Source organism: Chinchilla lanigera, unplaced genomic scaffold (genome assembly GCF_000276665.1).
Source record: "Chinchilla lanigera isolate Chin_1 unplaced genomic scaffold, ChiLan1.0 scaffold00017, whole genome shotgun sequence".
NCBI classification, from domain to species: domain Eukaryota; kingdom Metazoa; phylum Chordata; class Mammalia; order Rodentia; family Chinchillidae; genus Chinchilla; species Chinchilla lanigera.
The window spans coordinates 1,131,698-1,150,339 of record NW_004955418.1 but is presented as its reverse complement, the minus strand read 5'-3'; the positions used below and the strand labels follow the sequence as shown (position 1 = coordinate 1,150,339).

Sequence of the window (18,642 nt, the reverse complement as noted above, 5' to 3'; positions counted from 1 at the left end):
GAACCACTGTGAGCAAAGCCAGCAAGAAACTCAGATTACACCTGATTGTTCTTTTTTTTTTTGAGACAGGGTCTCACATTTAGCTCAGGTTGGCCTTGAACTTGCATTGATTCTCCCGCCTCAGCCTCTCGAGTGCTAGGATTATAGGTGTGTGCCACCATGCCTGGCTCTACACCTGCTCTGTCTGATGGTGAGTGTAGACTGACATCACCCGTAGATGACTCTGATATTCTGCAGTTGCTGTCATCCGATAGAAAATATGGAGTTTATGACACCGTCAATGCTGTCTACTGTTCTAAACACGAACAACCCCACTATTAGAGGAGAGAAGACTGGGACAGAGGTCCACAGTTTCTCTGGCACTGAGTGGCTCTGAGGGGCTCAAGCATGTATAGTGCCCAAGGTGTCCAGGCAAAGGCCAAAGAACAAAGAAAAAACAGGAAGCCGCTCTCCTTATAGAAAATCATTTAATGTTTTTCTTTGTTAAAATACACTCAATCTAGATGCAATGGATCAGGTGACCAGGGTTTTTGGGATTTTTACTCCACCAGGAGCTGATTTCATCTGTGTCATCCCTGACTCTGGTCACAGGACAGTCACACCTTTAATTGAGAATACTGAGAGGGGTGCAAATGACACCATCCATAGCTAACACACGGGTAGGTAGTTGGTGGCCACTGCATGAGGTGTCAGCGATGCAGGTTCAAATAATAAGATGTGTAGTAACTTACCCTTTCCAAAAATAAATGCATTAGGACACTAAGGCAACACCTTCAGTGAGTCTAAAGTAAACACAGGTGAAGCCAGCTCCTGGAGGAGCTGCATGCACAGACGATGGACGGGATGCGTGGCCGGCTGTGACAGCGCCCCTCACGGTGCCAGGAGGGAAGTAAGAGCGTGCCACTTGGCCAGGCTGCTGTGCTCACGTTCTGGTGGGGCTTGGCATCGCTGTAATTTCTAGTCGTTTCCACCAGTAAGCACAGCAATGTCCTTCGCTTACTGGCCGCTGCTGCCAAGCTTTGAGGCCTGGGGCTGATCAAGGAAGTTCATTTTCTGTTGTGAGCAGATGACCCCAGGGACATGGGTTCCTTCCAGTGAGAGGCACTGTTACGGTGAGAAGGGCCCCGTCCCTCCTCGCTGCTGATCCCTGGAGCCAGAGCTCGGGGTTCCACACGGGCCCCACGCCCCGTGCCCCAGCCCTCTTGCAGCACACAGCTGGGGTCTGCAGGGACATGAGGGAAACAGAGCAGCTGCACCGGTTCTGACAGCTCAGGAGTGTCTGTGCTATCAGGGAGTCTTCCGAGGGACGAGGGACGCAGGCAAGAGGGAAGCAGCCTATTTTACCACTGTACAGACAACCCATTGAAAACATGACCAAGGAAATCAAAGATTACAAGTTTCTGCAGAGTACCAAACACAGTAGCTTAAACTATCCTTCAGCCAAACGACAGTTTGAGAAAAACCAGACATAAATGTGTGGCCTATTAGTAATAAACAAAACATACTGTCAATGCTATAAAAACAGCCATCAGCATGACATTTAATGAAGTTAGTACCACCTCTAGTTAGCGTCATCACAGGTAACTCATCACCACTATGAAGTCCATAAAATATGCCTATGCTATTTGTGGGCATCTAGAGCAGGTCCTTTAACCTGTCAGGCTGGTTTCATTATGGCCCATTTGCTAGCAGGGGCTGAGGGTGAGGAGAGCTTTGATTTTTGTGTGTATAGGAACTTTCCATAAGCACATTTTATAGTGTAAATTCTCTATCACTGAGAGGTCAAGGAGGTCAAAAAACCAGGAAAATTGGGAGTGGTAGCACACACCTATAATCCCAGCTCGTGTGGAGGCTGAGGCAGGAGGATCATGAGTCTGAGGCCAGCCTGGGCAACTGGGCAGCAAAATTGGCTGTTTCTAGAACTGCTCTGGCTCTCTGTAGCTGAGCACTTGTGCCCTCCCAGCCACTAAAAGTCCCATTCTTTACCTATAACCCATTTCCCGCCTCTAGCACACACATACGTTGAACCACACTGGACATTTCTGGGGTAATCTGGCAGCCCAGTCCGGGTTGCTCACCTCCACAGGAAGGCCCAGTACCACGTAGCCTATGTGACACCACAGTTCCTGTCACAGCAGGAAGGCATGCCTGCCTGAGGACTTCCTATTTTGTGTACAGGACTTGCACTGGGAGGGTTCTGCTTCCTAAAGGCCAGCGGGAAGACTGTCCCAAATGGCTGCAGGGCATTTGTAGAAAGATGCAGGGCTGCTCTGGGGTGGTGGGCACAGAGGCGTCTGGGGGATTCTTCTTTGCCATCTGACTAGGATCCCTTGAAAATTAAAGGTGACCTCTCACACCTTCTACCTGACAACTGCCCACCATCTGGCTCCTGTATGACCCAGAGCAGCAGCCCTCTCTAGGCCAATATTCTCATTCATAAAAACAAAGCACCTCCTCCACAGGGCTGTGAGGAGGCTGAAGTAACAAGACGCACGCTTTATGGTAGGCTCTCCGTGAGCGGCGAATGACAAGAAGTCTCATACCACAGGCTCTAGGGCCCCAGGTTACACAAAATGATGGCAGGGAGCGTCACTAGACAGGACAGCCCCCTCCACCCCCAGGCTTGAGCCCCAGCCTGGCTGCTGACGAGGCTGCGTCTCAGTTCTGGCCGCGGTCCCTCTGTGGGCTGTGGGGTCTCAGCTTGAGTGTGATGATTCCAAGGGACGACAGCAAGACGAAGTCACACAAAGGACATGCTCTGCCACCTATGGTGGACGGGGGTCTGCACGGAGGAGTGGGAATAGCGGCTTACAGCTTAGCTTCTCCCCCGGCCCCCCATCTGCTGCTGAGCTGTCTGCTGAACTGTTTCAATCTTCAATTTTTTTCTGGACCCTTTGCCAGAGGATTAAGAAAATAAAAGACCCTCAACTCAGGCAGTTTGCTAATGTTCCCTGACTGAACAGAGACTGGGAGGGGAGAAAACTGCGGGCTGAACAGCTTTAGTTTCTCCACCTTCCCCTTAGGAAATCAAAGCTGAGCAGGAGCAAGACCCAAAGGCGGAGTCCTGGGGTGCTGACAGTCCCAAAGAGAGAGCAGTCTAGTTCCTGGCAGATGTCGGAAATAACAGGAAGCTGCTTTGGACAAGCCCAGGAATGCCTGGACATTGAGGCTTCACTGAAGAAGGGAAGAAGGAAGAAAATCCATCCTTTCTAAATCCAAAACAGATTTTTTTTGGCAGGGGACAGAGTCTCGATATATAGTCTGGGCTGGCCTAAAATTTTCTATGTAGCATCCCAGGCTGGCCTCAAATTCTTCCTGCCTCAGCCTCCTGAGTGCTGGGCTTATACTTGTGGGCTTACTCTGTGGGCTTACACCTGCTGGGCTTATACTTGGCTGAAAACGGACAGCTTCTCTGTAACCAGACAAGTCACAGGAAAAAAGCAGATTCGGATGGCGCTGCTGCCCTAAACTGCACTCACACAGGCCAGGCAAGCACAGAGCAGGGGCGGGGAGAAACACTCTGCCATTTGTGTAACTCGGAGGGCCCCCTGACTCAGAAAGCTGGCTCTGGTGACTGTGTGGCTCCGGGCTCAATTTCCTGCAACACCGCCCAACAAACATTAGCAAACAGGGAAATGTTCATCAGGTCCTAATTTTGTATTATAAAATGGAATTAGGAACATAAATAATAATAAGTAACAAAACCCCAACCCTGAGTGTACACGTCACCATCTCAGCCACTTCTGCGCAGCCCAATTAGTTTGGAAAGTTTTTCACAGTTTTCCAGTTTCAGCGATTCTGCTTTCTGTTTCAATCGTTCATCTCGGTACAATCCTGCTAGGTTTGTCAGCTCTGACTCTGCAAGGTAAAACAGATAACCAGTTCATCAAAAGAGCTGAGCTCCCATTTCATTTCAATATCTCTGGGATCAAAGTGCCTTTCCTTAAATACTTTTCTTTTCTTTTTTTTTTTTTTGAGATAGGGTCTCATTATGTAGCCCAAGCTGGCCTGGAACTTGTGGAACTTCCTGCCTCAGTCTCCTGAGTGTGGGAATTACAGGGGTATGCCACCATGCTTGGCTTTTTAAATGCTTTCTCTTTCCATTAAATTTATTTATTTATTTGTATTAAGCACTGCACCAGGTGCTGAGGATTAGAGGACACCTGTGAGCCTGTCATCCTACAGCATCTGTGCTATATCGTAAAAGCCCTAGACTTAGCTCTTATCAGTAAAACATTCGGCACCCAGCTTCGGAAATGTGCACGTGTGCAGTAAGAGGAGACTGTGGGGCCTTCCTGTCCATGGCATTTGGATGGCAGGTGGCCAGACTGAAGCCAGTACCTATTGCTGTCCTGTGAAGCAAAGACAGCTGTTTCGTCCCTTCCCCAGCCTGGCTGATCCTAACTCGCGCCCCACGCGGGGCTTGACCTCTTGCGGGCAGGCATCTGCAGAGGGCCGGGCTGCTGGCAGCTTCCTTCCCTCCCTCACCACATGTGGGGTCCCCAGCTTAGAGGCAAAATGCAGCTGGGCTCTTTTAAAAGTGAAATCATCTGGATCTGGTGACCTTTGTCTCCTTGACTAAATGAATTTCATTTTCTTTTCAGGGTAGAGAAGGTTATTCTATTTTTAGCTGGACTAAAATCTCTGCTGTGTTTCCTGACTCCACAGTGGTTTGACTGCCTTGATTTTTTATTCTTCTGTGAGGTTTCAGACATTTGGAGAGAGAAATGCCTCAAAAGCACCTCCGGAGATAAGCTGCATGCAGAATGGGCCCTGTGGCTCCCAAGAGCTGCGGCAGGAAGCTCTCAGGGTGTAAGGGACAGATCTTGTGCAAGTGCTATTTTAATCATTTTGAAGCATGCCTACCCATTCTTAATCACTTTTCTGACGGATTTTGTTTTTCTTGGTGGAACAAAGGCGCCTGTCTGATTAATCAGCAAATTGCCTGGAAACAGGAATTAATATTTAGCCAGGAGCAACAATGGGCACTGCTTTCTGAGTGAGTTTCTGCCCCCATAACATACTGCCTGGCATTTCTGTTCACAATCATTCTATGAAGCCCAAAGTGCAGCTAGGTGCAGGACTCCGGGTGAGGGGCGGGCGTGGGGGAAAGCCCTCCCCTGCCAGGCGTGGCTTGGCAGGCTGTGGGGCTCCTGGCTGCGGACAGTGTGCCTCCCGGCGGGCGCACGGGTGCTGCCGGCCTCAGCTGCCTGGGCAGTCACCTTCATGGAGGGTCGTGCGCTGCACTCCAGGGAAAACTCCCTGCTCCTGTCCTGCCCAGGGCTCAGTGCTGTCTCCATCTCTTGGGCTTCTTGCCACATGGGGAACCTATTTAGGTCTCGGTGAAATCAGTCTACTTCCCTGGGTCTTTAGTGCCCAGGTCCACTAGGACATAGAATGGACTGCGCGGCCTTCCTTTTCATTCAAATCCCTTAGGTTCGTTTACCAGCTTTTTCTAGATAACTCATTCCTTGACATCACAGTCCAGAAAACATTAAAGGCTACTGATTCTTAATATTTTCTACTCTGAAGACTACTGTAAAACCTGGTAAGCCAGGCATGGTAGAGGACACCTGTAATCCAAGCACTCAGGAAACTGAGGCAGGAGGATCACCATGATTTCAAGGCCAACCTGAACTGCATAGTAAGACTCAACTTCAAAAAACAAAACAGGGGCCTGGGATATAGCTCAGTGGCATAAGTGCCTGCCTGACAAGTGCAAGGTCCTGAGATTGATTCCTAGTACCAAAAAAAATCAAACCAAAACAAAACAAAAGAGCAGGGTGTGGTGGTGCACACTTGTAATCCAAAGCACTCAGGAGGCTGAGGCAGAAGGATTGCTGGGAGTTAGAAGCCAGCCTGGACTACATAGTAGTTCAAGGCCAACGTAAACTTCATAGCAAGACCCTGTCTCAAAAAACCAAACCAAACCAAACCAAAAAAGCTGAGGAAAGAAAAAAAGCTGATGAAAGACATCTGCACATGTACAAATGCTTTTCTTAAAGCATTATATCACATTGCTTTTCATAGTTAATGAAACTAGGTCAGGGCCCACTGCTGGGTGTGGCTTTGCACGCCTGTCACCCCAGCACTTGGGAGGCTGAGGTAGGAGGATCTCTGTGAGTTGAAGGCCAGCCTGGGCTACATAGAGTTCAAGGTTACTCTGAACTACATAGTGAGACCCTGTCTCAAAAAAAGCAAAACAAAACCAAAGAAATGACCCTGCCCAAGGACAGTGTTTCAAGGAATTACATCCCACAACCCCACTACCAGGCTTACAAAACCTCTTTCCAGGGGCTGGGGATTTAGCTCAGCGGCACAGTGCCTGCCTAGCAAGCACGAGGTTGTGAGTTCGATCCCAGTACTGGGGAAAAAAAAAAAAACCTCTTTTCAAACTGCCAGAGAACCCTTTCACCCTTCAATGAGCACAGTGAAGGGGAAGAACGTTACTTTTGACACGTTCTGTTACTATTCAGTAACTTCTAAGTAGCTGGGGAAAAAAATCTGTGGAGAGACAGGATCAAGAGAACACTTTTTATTCTTAACAAAATGTTCCCTTTGTCCTGCACACCAGCATGACAGATGGACAGAACACTGCGCCTCAAAGGTAAACCAACTGGCAACGTGCCAAGGGCAGAGTCCTGGAGCTACTCCCAGGGACAAGCTGCACAGGAGCCCACTAAAGGCTGACTGGTGGGAAGCCCAACACATGCCCGCTCCATGATCTAGCCCTGGAGACTGCTGTCTCCCGTCTGCAGTGCAAGGCCATGAAAAGCCCGGATGCCACCAGGCATCGGTGCTTGATCTGTGCCGGCACCGTGCTGTCATACCCACACCACCTCCGAGAGCCGCCAGAAGGAAGTTCATTCTACCTCCCTATGGGAGCCTAAACTCCCTATGCTGCAACCCTGCTCAAGGGCCTGGAAAGAATGCTCTTGGCCAGGCATGGTGGTGCACGTCTGCAATCCCAGCGCTCAGGAGGCTAAGGCAGGACTGATGGGAGTTTGAGGCCAGCCTGGGCTACAAAGCAAGTTCAAGACCAGCCTGAACTGCATAGCAAGAGCCTGTCTCAAAAAGACCAAAAATAAATAAATAAATAATGCTCCTCAGCCAGACAGGCCTGGGCTGTACTAGGCTGGAGGGCAGTTTTCTGACTGTTGCTTTTGTCCTGCCCAGCCCAGGTCCTCCCCACCCTCCTCGGGTTTGTTACACAGACCCCGTGAAGGAGGCCCAGGGCAGTCAGTGTTCTTAGTGAGGGGTTACTCACACAAATTCGCCCAGAGCAGGCATTCTAAGGAGAAAACAAGCAAACTGAAGATTAACACAGACAACTGCTAACTCCGATTCACAGTCACCACCCTGGGTTTTGCCAGGAGTGAACTCTGCTCTCAAGTGGGTTTATTTTTACAACCTCCAAGTGCTAAATTTACCCTTGTTGGCTGCACTTGCCGGGCTGCGGAGGGCAGGTGCTGCCTGTTCTCAAATGGCACTTGGGCAGCGTGGGCCCCGCACAGCCATTGTGCTGGAATGCCAGAAAGCTTTTGAGGGGTTTGTGCCGATAACCACGCGCAGAACCTGGAGCACAAGAGTTCTGCCCACTGCCTGGGTTCCCGCTTGTACCTGCACAGCGCCAAGACTCCGAAACCGGCCTCGTGTGGGTGGGAGCGCCAGAGGCCGCCTTTGGTGCAGTCCTCACCATGAGCTCAGCATAGCTCTAGCTTTGTGACATGCGCATGCCAGAGGAATGTGTGCGTGTGTTTGAAGATGTGAATGTAGATTTTCCTCCAGTTCTAGCAGAAAGCAATAAATTCAAAACTCTTCTAGTGCCCAGAGCAAGGGGAATGTTTAGGACATATACGTCAGCTTTCATCCAGCTGGATCCAGATATATATGCCTGCGGCATTTATCTTGCTCCCAAATGCTTTTTTTGTTGTTGTTTTTTTGTTTTTTGAGGCGGGGTCTTGCTCTATAATTCAGACTGGCCCTAAACTCACTATGTAGCCTAGGCTGTCCTCAAACTCATGGTGATCCTCCCACCTCAGCCTCCCAAGTGCTGGGATTACAGGCTTGTGCCACTACACCCAACTCTTTGCTGTTTTTTTTTTTTTTTTTTTTTTTTTTTTTTTTTTTTTGGTTTTTCTCCGGTACCGGGAACCGAACTCACGACCTTGCACTTGTCAGGCAGGCGCTTTGCCGCTGAGCTAAATCCCCAGCCCCTTTTGCTGTTTTTTAAAACGTATAAAATATAGTTTAACCAGTTGGGTATAGTACTTCTTGATGCCTCTGTTTTTTTAAATGAAAAAGCAATTTCCTTCACCTACTTAACTGCCCTTACGTGCCGAAGTTATTGTCCCCAGCCTCCTAATGTAATGAAGGCAGGTGGACTTTGGCTTACAGAAAGAAGGCAGAGACAAGGCCTCCAAGGGTCTAAGGTAGGACACTGTCCCTGCTCTGTGACCCATAATCCTCAGTGTTCTTGCTTTCTGGTCCTGAGAGTCGTCTCTTCTCTAAAGACATTTGCTGAGCACCTGTTCTGAAGCACGGCTGTGCCAGCAGCCTGGCACATAAAATTAGCACGACATGGCCAGCGGGAAGAACAAAGCGCACCGGGAGCTGGTGCTGCATGCCTAGAACCCCGACTACTGGGAAGACTGAGGCAGAAGCATTGCTAGTTCAAGGTCAACTCTGTGACACTCTGACTCAAAATAAAACTAAAATAGGGCTGGGAGCCAGGGGTGGCAGTGCACGCCTATCACCCAGGGATCTGGGCACCTGAGGCAAAAGGACGACAAGTCCAAGCTCGGCCGGGACAACCTAGTGACTCAGTGAGACTCAGTCTCATGATGAAAAAAGGAAGGAGATCAACCTGGGGCATGGGGTTAGGAGTAGGTGCTGGGCCAGCCCGGCCTTAGCGGCACTGTGACCAGACAGCTAAATTTTGTTTGTTTCTGGAGATAGAATCCAAAGGGCTAATTTTATCAGACATTGTTAGATATTTAATAATAGTCAGTAATAAAGTTTAAAAGATGAGACAGAGTTTGCTTTGAAAAAGAAAAAAGAAATCAACCAAATCCAAAGTTTTATAAGATGCAGTTACCACAGGTGCGTGTGTGTGTGTGTGAGATTCAAGTGCGGTCAAAAGCGAGGCTGCTGGCTGGAAGGCAGGGCCAGCACTTCCCAATACCGACTGGGGCTGCAAGCCAAGTGGCAGACCCTGGTGTGGCCGCTGACTCCACAGGGACCCCTTGAGGGACAGAGGAAGGGAGCCACTTTTGTCCCGCGTGTCCATAGCCAGCATAGGCAGGGGTAGGGGACACCTGACTCAACACCAGCAACCAATACACTCCTGGTTTGGCTCCAAATGCCAGGCTGCCTGGCTCAGACTGCCCTCTAGGGAATGGGGAACTGGAAGGTGAGGATCAAAGCAGCCAGCGCTGAGCACGGCGGGAGCAAGCTTGTGATACAGAAAGGGACCGATGACTGGTGTTGGGGAAGCTGGGAGAGCAACTAGGAAGATGGCACCACGGTGACCACAGCAAGCACAGAGCGAGGAAGGACACTGATGGGGGAGGCCAGTGGCACAGAGAGGCAGAGACCCACAGAGAGATCAACAAGCACTACCTAAGTTCCTAAGATTCCCCAGTCTTGGCCACATGTACTCTACCAACGAACTCCCCTTGCTGGGGATAGAGCTCAGGGGAACAAGGGCCTGCCTGGTAAGCACAAGGTCCTGAGTTGATTCCCGGTACCCTCCTACCACACGCACAAAATAAACTCCCTCACCCCTTGGTGTGTGTATGTGTGCCTGGGTATTGAACCCTACGGTGCTCCACTTATTCTGAGACAGGGTCTTGCTAAGTTGCTCAGGCTGACCAAGAACTTGTGATCCTCCTGCCTTAGCCTCCCAAGTAGCCGTGGTTACAAGCATAGGCCACCCTGCCTGGCTTCTCTCACTCCTTTTCTTTTTTTGGTGGTAGCCTGAATGGGCCTCTGTCCTCTGTCTCTACTCACATAAACACACACAACCCAAACCAGAAGAGAGGAGGCATTGGGAAGCTGGGGAGGACTCATGGTGGATCAGAGCCCCCAGCAAAAGCTTCTTACTCTGCTGTTTCTCCTTCCAACAACTCGTCTGGATGTAATCGATGTAATCCTTCTCTATTATCTTTTCTAGGTCACGCAGAGAAGCTCCTCTGTAGGCCTTGTCGAAGTTTTTATCCACAAAGTAAGGCACCTGCAGGTTCTGGGTCTCTCTAGAAATGGTGTAGCCCAACGTCCTAAACCAAAGACAGACAGAGGTGCAGATGAGGTTGGCGTATTTGGCAGTACTGTTCTTAGCCCTAGTTTCACAGATATCATGATCACCATCACCTCATCACAGAGCAGATGCACATACTTTTTTTTCCCTTTGGTTTTTTGAGGCAGGGTCTCCCTAGTAGTTCAGACTGGCCTTAAGCACACTAGGTAGTCCAGGCTAGCCTCAAACTTTGGTGACCCTCCTGGCTCAGCCTCCCAAGTGCTAGGACTAGACATGCATCACCATGACCAGCCCAGATACTTTTTCCTCCCCTGCCCTCCCTTCCCCTCTCCTCCCCCACCTCCCCTCTTCTCTTCTCTTCGTGTGATATTAAGGACCCCAAGGCCATCACACTGAGTTACAACTGCACCCCTACCTCCTTGTGAGACAGGGTCTCACTGTATAGTCCAGGTGGGCCTTGAACTTGAAGCAATTCTCCTGCCTCAGCCTCCCAAGTGCTGGATTTATAGGCATGTGCCACCATGACTGGCTTGTAGCCCTTTTAAAAACTTTTTATTTTGAGATAGGGTCGTGCTATGTCCCTAAAGTGTCCAAGCCAGGCTTCAATTTCTTGTCCTCCTGTCTCAGGCTCCCAGAATGCTGAGATTACAGGTATGTGCCCTCCAGTTCAAGTATACACACCAATTTTTTTTTTTTTTTTTTTTTTTTTTTTGTGACAGGGTCTCCCTAAGTAGTTCAGGCTGGCCTTAAACTCATGGTGACCCTCCTGCCTCAGCCTCCTGAGTGCCAGGATTACAGGTGTGTGCCACTATGCCTAGCTCATAGACACCATTTTATACCCAACATTTATGCCCTTCTTATTCCCTATAGCAAAGTAGTAAAAGTCATCATTTCAATATTATTTGAGCAAGTTCATGCTGTGAATTCAGCTTCAGCATATGTTTATTCTCTTCAAAGAGTTACACTCTTACACTGTTTTCTTTTCTGCAAAAAGTAGAATGCTAGGTGCTTTAAAAAATGATTAGCTGTCAGGCGTGGTGGCACATGCCTATAATGCCAGCACTCGGGAGGCTGAGGCAGGAGGATCATAGTGACTTCAAGACCAGCCCGGGCTACAAAGTGAGCTCAAAGCCAGCCTGAACTGCATAGCGAGACCCTGTTCCAAAAAGACAACAACAACAACAACAAAGATTAGTGTATTGTGGAGGACCTGGCATCGCATCTGAGAGAGTAGGCTATTGGTAAATGCTGGCTGCATAAACCAAGTAACATTACAGCAAACTATTTAGTTTTCTTTTCTTTTCTTTTCTTGTCTTGTCTTGTCTTGTCTTGTCTTATCTTGTCTTTTTGAGACAAGGCCTCACTATGCAGTTCAGGCTGGCCTTGAGCTCACTTTGTAACCCAGGCTGGTCTTGAACTCACAATGATCCTCCTGCCTCAGCCTCCTGAGTGCTGGGATTACAGGCATGCGCCACCACACCCGGCCTACAGCAAACTATTTAGAAAACACCAGACAGCTTGCTCCAACCTAGAACCAATTCTTAGGACATGATAAAAAGTACATCACACATAGCTGGTACGTGAGAATGGCAAAAGATGCCTAATACTCTGTGGGTTCAAGACATCCAACGGTATCTGGTGCTCAGAACCATACTGAAGAATTAAAGATGGGGATTTAGTTCAGCGGCACAGTGCCTGCCTGGCAAGTGCGAGGTCATGAGTTTGATTCCTGATACCAAAAGAAAAAAGGTAGTACACATCTATAATCCCAGCATTCAGGAGGCTGAGGCAGGAGGATTGCTTTTAAGGCCAGCCTGGGTTACATAGTGACTTTAAGGCCAGCCTGAACTGCACAGTGAGACCCTGTCTCAAAAACAAAACAAAACAAAACAAAACAAAATGAATTAAGGTAAGCTCAAATTCAAGTTAAAACGATATGACACCAATGTACCAAGCCCAAGCTGGACAAATTCCATCTTAATGGAGCTAAATGTGCCCATCCCCAGCCTTCTCCTTTGATGTATTTAAGGACACTGCCAAACACCTAGGCACACAGGACAAGATTGCTTGCACTTCCCTCTGGGAAGGGGTTCGTAGAGCAGCCCTAGTTCCTCGCTGGCCTAACAAGAAAAGAGATCAAGGTTCTGTATGGAAAAGGATGAGAAGCTGGGAGAGCGAAGGAGTTGGGCCGCTGTACCCGACTGCAGTAATCTCTCTCTGAGCTGTGGACTGGAGCGCAGCTTTGCTCTCGGGAGAGGAAGACGCTGGCCGAGAACAAGAGTTTTCAGTTTACAGTGATCACAACACAGATACTTCCTGCCGTGTAGTGACCCATAAATTCCACCCGTTTTTGCACTGCTGGGGGTCGAACCCAGGGCCTCACACATGCTGGGTGCCTGCTTAATTGTACAGCTACAGCACCAGCCCAGATTCTTCTTTTAAGGTTTTTGTCCACTAAATCAAACTAATGAGTAATAAGAAAAAAATAAATCCAGCGATTCTCAAACTTTAGTGTGGGCCATAATGATATTGAGGGCTTGTTAAAACTCAGATTTTCTGGTCCAGACTCCCAAGGTTTCTGTTTCAATCAATGTGCAGTGGAGCCTAAGAGTATACATTTCTTTTTTTGGCTTTTTGAGACAGAATCTTTCACTATACCCCAGGCTGACCTCGAACTCATGCCAGTCCTCCTGCCTTAGCTTACCAATTGCAATTACAGATATGTGCCACTATATCTGGCTCCTTCGTACAATTTTTTTTGGTCTGTTTTTTGAGACAGTGTCTTGCTATGCAGTTCAGGCTGGACTTGAGCTCACTTTGTAGCCCAGGCTGGTCTCAAATTCACAACGATCCTCCTGCCTCAGCCTCCTGAGTGCTGGGATTACAAGTGTGTGTGACCACACCCGGCTCCTTCTTACAATTTTTTAAAATTAAAAATAATTACTGGGTCCCAGTTATTATCCTCCCAGACCCACAGAAATTCAGTAATCCTATCACAGGCTCAGTAGGGTCCTTTCTAACTCTACCATGGTGAGATAAGGATTTACTCTGAACCTCATGTTCCTTCAGAACTACCTGCTGCTGTTCTGCAACTGACCAGATGATGTCACTGTAAAACAAAACAATCCATCTAAGGACCTCCAGAGACTGCCTGTAGGGGTTCCCAGTTTGCACTATTACCACTTAGCTGTTCCTTTAAACATAAAATCAGTGTTTTCCACAGTGAAAAGTGAAACAAAATGTTAGTAACATATCGGCAGAACCTCCACATCTCTCATGTTCTATACTGTTATTAAGATAGACTTATAAATATTTGACTTACGATTTATAGAACAGGCTATATGGAGGATTAGCAGCCAGCAGTTGAGTAACAACAGATATGATGACGATCACAAGAACCGGAAGTAACTGAATAAATGCAGAATATGTAGTCTAGAAAGGAAAAAAGTTGGTGTAATCATTCTTCATCAATGTAAAGCTTATTAAAAATACAAGTACAAAGAAACACAAATTTCTAATGCACTGTAAGGAGGGTCCGCCAAGTCCAGGGCTTCTCTAGGAACTCTCACTCGCTCCGCTGAAGGAGGCGGCCCACAGCCCCGCCTGACACCCAGTCATCCTGCGCCCCTTCTCCAGGACTGAGAGCGAACACCTTGAGATCAATCAGCCTAGACCTGATTCCCACAGGGCTGGGGCTCTGTGACCCAGGTCAGTGTCATGTGACCTCCTGCCTTGGAGGACTAGCTGACTAGACGGGGCCAGCTAACTCTAGCAGGGACAGTCAGCATCCCCCTCCTTGGGGTTGGGGTGAGGCTTGTCGTCCTTCACGCAGACTGTCAGACACTGTGCTGTCTGCAAGGACAAGTACACTATGCCAGACTGCTCAGAACAACAGGGCGGCTGAGCGTAGTGCAAAAGCCGGAGACAGCGTGGGCCGGCGCACAGCAAGCACCGCTGCCTGGGAGCCTCATGGCACCCAGGTCCCAGTTCCTGTCGTCAGGAGGCCCAGCGGTGCTTCTCTCTCGAGCTCCATGAGGCTCCCTCCAGCCCTTAGCTCCAGCCATGTGAGCTCTGAATCTTCAGAAGGAGGCTCTCATTTTCTGTATTTAAGAAAACTTAGATCAAGACAGCCCTACAGGGAAACTGAGATCTAGAGAGAAACAAAAGAACCAGCGGCAGGTAGAGGTGGGAGTGGATTCTGGCTCATAAGGGCCAGTTCCCCAGCTCCTCTCACCATGGCCTCTGCTCCCCTGAAGCACATTTCGGCAGCAGCACAAGGTGAGTTTCTAGAACTGACCAAGCCTCATAGCTCAGCACAGCTGCCCTCCCCCCGGCACCTGAGCTTTATCTTCCTCCTCCTCCTTCCGAGTCTGTGTCCTCTCGTGTCGGTGCCGCCGGCGGTAATACTGAATGTCATCAGGCACGTTTGAGAACATGTGAATATTTCCTAGAACAGAAAGAAAAACACTTCGCAGGGCATATGGCAAACGGTCCTCTCTGCATTTTTCAAGGTCCCAGCTCCCAGCGAGGTTCTCTGTGGATAGGGTATTGGCCTATATTACCCAGCAGGAGAATAAGGCGGCAGTGAGCCCAGGGAGCCAGCTGGGCAGGAAACGTGCTTAGCTCTTCTGACAGCCCATAAACAGTCCTCTGTGACTGCTGAGGGAACTCTGAAAGACCAGAAGAGTGTCTGGGCCCTGGGTCATACCTGGTGTGCTCATGTCTGTTTCTGTGCCCCAATCAGACTGTCATTGGTATCTTCAGTAGTAACTTGTAAGATCCATTTTACAGGGCTGGGGCTGGGGCTCAGCGGTGGAGTGCTTGCCTAGCATGTGTGAGGCTCTGGGTATAACCCGCAGCACCACACAGTTCTGACCTTCTGGGGATATTTTTCTAACCTTTTTTTTTTCAGTACTGGGTATTGAACCCAGAGACACCTTACCATGGAGCCACATCCCCAGCTCTTTTTATCTTTTATTTTGAGACAACATCTTGCTAAACTGCCCAGGTTGGCTTCAAACTTGTGATCTTCCTGCCTCAGCCTTTCAAGTAGCTAGAATTATAAGCATGTGCCACTGTGCCCAACTTCTTTTGTCTTTTTGTTTTGTTTTGTTTTGTTTTGTTTTTGAGACAGGGTCTCACTATATAGAATCTCACTAAGTATTCCAGGCTGGGCCTAAACTCACTATGTAGCCCAGGTTGGCACTGAATTCACTGCAATCCTCCTGCCTCAGCCTCCTGAGTACTAGGACTACAGGTATGAGCCACCACAGCAGCTTTTTTTTCTTTGTTTTTTTTTTTTTTTTTTTTTGCCAACTTCTAACTTATCTTTATAACTTCTATTTCCCAGGGATATTCATAATAATAGGGATTTTGGTAATGATTTGTAAAGCACTCTGAAATATCTACTCTTCATAGTAATTGAGAAGTAAATATTATAAGCACCATTTTCCAGATGAAGAACTAGGTGAGAGGGGGCTGGGGATTTAGCCAGGCAAAGCGCCTGCCTGGCAAGCGCAAGGTTGTGAGTTCGGTTCCCGGTACCGGAGAAAAACCAAAAAAAAAAAAAAAAAAGAACTAGGTGAGAGACACTAAATGATCTGGTCAAAAACACAGCCAGAGGTTAGAGAATTGCCTCAAACTCCTGTTCAACTGATTCTGAATTCTTGCTGTTTCCACCAAACCACTGTCCCTCTAATCAGATCTTGAAGCTAGAGCTTGTGGAGAACCATAAATAAATATTTTTAAGAATCATAATTCTGAACCAGCCATGATGGTACATGCCTATAATCCCAGCATTGGCCAGGCGTGGTGGCGGACTCCTGTAATCCCAACACTCAGGAGGCTGAGGCAGGAGGATCTTTGTGAGTTCAAGACCAGCCTGGGCTACAAAGTGAGTTCAAGGCCAGCCTGAACTGCATAGCGAGACCCTATATCAAAAAGACACACACAAAAAAACCCAGCATTAGGGAGGCTGAGGCAGGAGGATCACCTCAAGTTTGAGGCCAGTCTTTGCTACATAGTGAGTTCAAGGCCAGTCTGGAATACTTAGTGAGATCCTGTCTCAAACAAACAAATAAAGGATCATACTTTTGGGATACTAACCTGTAGGAAAATGTCCTCCAAAGAAGACATTAAATAGCTCTTCTGGTGTGATGTCGGCTTCAAAATCTCTGTAATAATTATAAGGTCTGGCTCGAGGCGCAGTGACAGTCACCTGCTCATCTCCATATTCGTCATAGCGGAGTCTCTTGTCAGGATTGCTCAGGACTGCAAAGGCATTTCCTATCGCTGCAACCAAAACAGGGAGGTGAGCAGAGCTTCGCTGCGGCTGAACGTCACAGCAGCAAAGGAGGCCGGGAGCCAACTGATGCTGGACAACATCACAGGGGCCTAGGGAGATGCTTGGGCCTGCAAAGCCCCCAAAGTGTTTGCCCTTGAGACTGCCCATGATCAAGCCTGATAAGCAAGAAACAACACTGGAATCAGACAAACTCAAAATACTCCTGAAGTGAGAATGAACTTGTAATCAAGTTCTTGATTCAGCTGTCCTGGGACACCCCCAATGCCCCTCCTCAGTACAGGTAGCGAATCACTGTAATTCTCAGACGTGTTGGGGAAATGCCCTCTATCTGGCCAGCACATTCATCCATCAGAGACGTAGTCTTCAGGGTTGGAGATGTGGCTCACTGGTAGAGCATTTGCCTAGCACGTGCAAGGCCTCCAGCACACCCCTCTAATCCCAGTGCTTGAGAGGCTGAGGCAAGAGGACTGCTGTGAGTTCAAGGCCAACTACACTATACAGTGAGACCCTCTCTCAATAAATAAATAAATAAATGGACTGAGAGAGATGTAGCTTAATGGTAAAACACTTGCTTAGCATGGATGAGATCCTGGGTTCAATTCCTAGTACCACAAAAATATATGCATTCTGAACATATCATGGAAATCAGTGGAAAAGGTGTGCTCTATAACCGTATTTATGTTCTTTATCTATACTTTTCCTATGAACATGTTAATAATAAGGGCATTACGGCCAGGCACGGTAGTGCACACCTGTCATCCCAGCACTTGGGAGGCCAAGGCCAGCGTCAATCATATAGAGACCCTGTCTTGAAAACCAAAACAAAACAAAACAAAAAGCACGACAAGGATAAAGCCATGTGTATGGCCTTATAAGCAAATTTGCTGTCATCAACCATCTCAAGGGCAGAATTAACATCAATTCAGAATCAGACCTTTGAAAGCATCTGTTGCTCCAGGAGCACAGTTCTTGTCAGGGTGAAATTTCAGGGCCAGTTTTCTATAAGCTTTCTTAAGTTCTTCATCACTGGCATTTCGGGCAACTCCTAGAATTTCATAGTAATTTCTGCACTTCTTGATCCTAAAACAAAAAACAAAAAACAAAAAAAACCAGAAATATGTATACCCACAGAGGCCGCTTTTACAATTAACTACAAAAGAATACATTGATCCTCCCCGGAATCTATGCGACCCAAAACAAACCTAAAAGAAAACGAATGAACCCATTAACGAAACTTTCAAGTCCTCCACCTAGACTTTTTTCTGGTACTGGGGATTCAACTCAGAACCTTTGTACTGGGCTACATCCTTACTTTTAAATATTTTTTATTTTTCATTTTTAAGATATGTGTACACCGTTATGCCTGGCTGTATTTCGATAATTTTTAAGAGTATAAAAAACTTCTGAAGCTGGATGTGGTGGCATACGTACACCTATAATCCCAAGGAAGGCCAAGGAAGGAGGATAGAAAGTTCCAAAATAAAACAAGATGGGAATGTAGCTCAGGGGTAGAGTGCTCAGGCTTCAATCCCTAGTACCATAAAAATAAGTAAATAAATACTTGGCAGGGGCAACCCACTTGGCACCCCTTCTGTTTCTCTTAGACAGAAGCTTCCTTTCCCCCAATAAATATTTTCTGCCTTTAAAAAATAATAATTTTTTTCAGATTCCTGATAACCCTGAAGGAACTTCTGCTTGTGTGAGTTATATCTACCAATGCAATATGTTTATTTTTGTTTTTGTTTTTATCTTTTTGAGAGAGGGTTTTGCTATACAGTTCAGGCTGGCCTTGATCTCACTTTGTAGCCCAGGCTGGCCTCAAACTCTCAGTAATCCTCCTGCCTCAGCCTCCTGAGTGCAGGGATTACAGGCATGCACCACGATACCCAGCCCAATACAGTACTGAGAATACTAGAAGTGAAAACAAAAATTATACCACGCAGCTTTTCAAACATCCCACTGCACAATCATGAGAGAATGATAGTGGAAAAGGCAAGTAGCATATCTGTATTATGAGAACAATCTTTCTTTCTTTTTGGCACTGGGGACTGAACCCAGGGCCTTCTCATTGACTATACCA

At 47.8% G+C, this 18,642-nt stretch overlaps 1 protein-coding gene across 3 annotated transcripts in view; it reads right to left on the bottom strand.

Annotated features, from left to right (window-relative positions):
• Window positions 1-448: 448 nt before the first annotated feature.
• Window positions 449-18,642, bottom strand: part of Dnajc18 (DnaJ (Hsp40) homolog, subfamily C, member 18) — a 30,193-nt gene continuing 11,999 nt past the window's right edge. For all 3 annotated transcript variants that reach the window (XM_005382069.2, XM_005382070.2, XM_005382068.2), the window contains exons 3-8: window positions 17,497-17,642; window positions 16,364-16,549; window positions 14,596-14,705; window positions 13,581-13,690; window positions 10,105-10,277; window positions 449-3,858 (exon numbers count right to left, since the gene is read on the bottom strand). In XM_005382069.2, coding sequence (XP_005382126.1) covers window positions 3,734-3,858; window positions 10,105-10,277; window positions 13,581-13,690; window positions 14,596-14,705; window positions 16,364-16,549; window positions 17,497-17,642 — 850 coding nt within the window. In that variant the 3' untranslated portion in view covers window positions 449-3,733. The remainder of the gene's footprint in view (window positions 3,859-10,104; window positions 10,278-13,580; window positions 13,691-14,595; window positions 14,706-16,363; window positions 16,550-17,496; window positions 17,643-18,642) is intronic.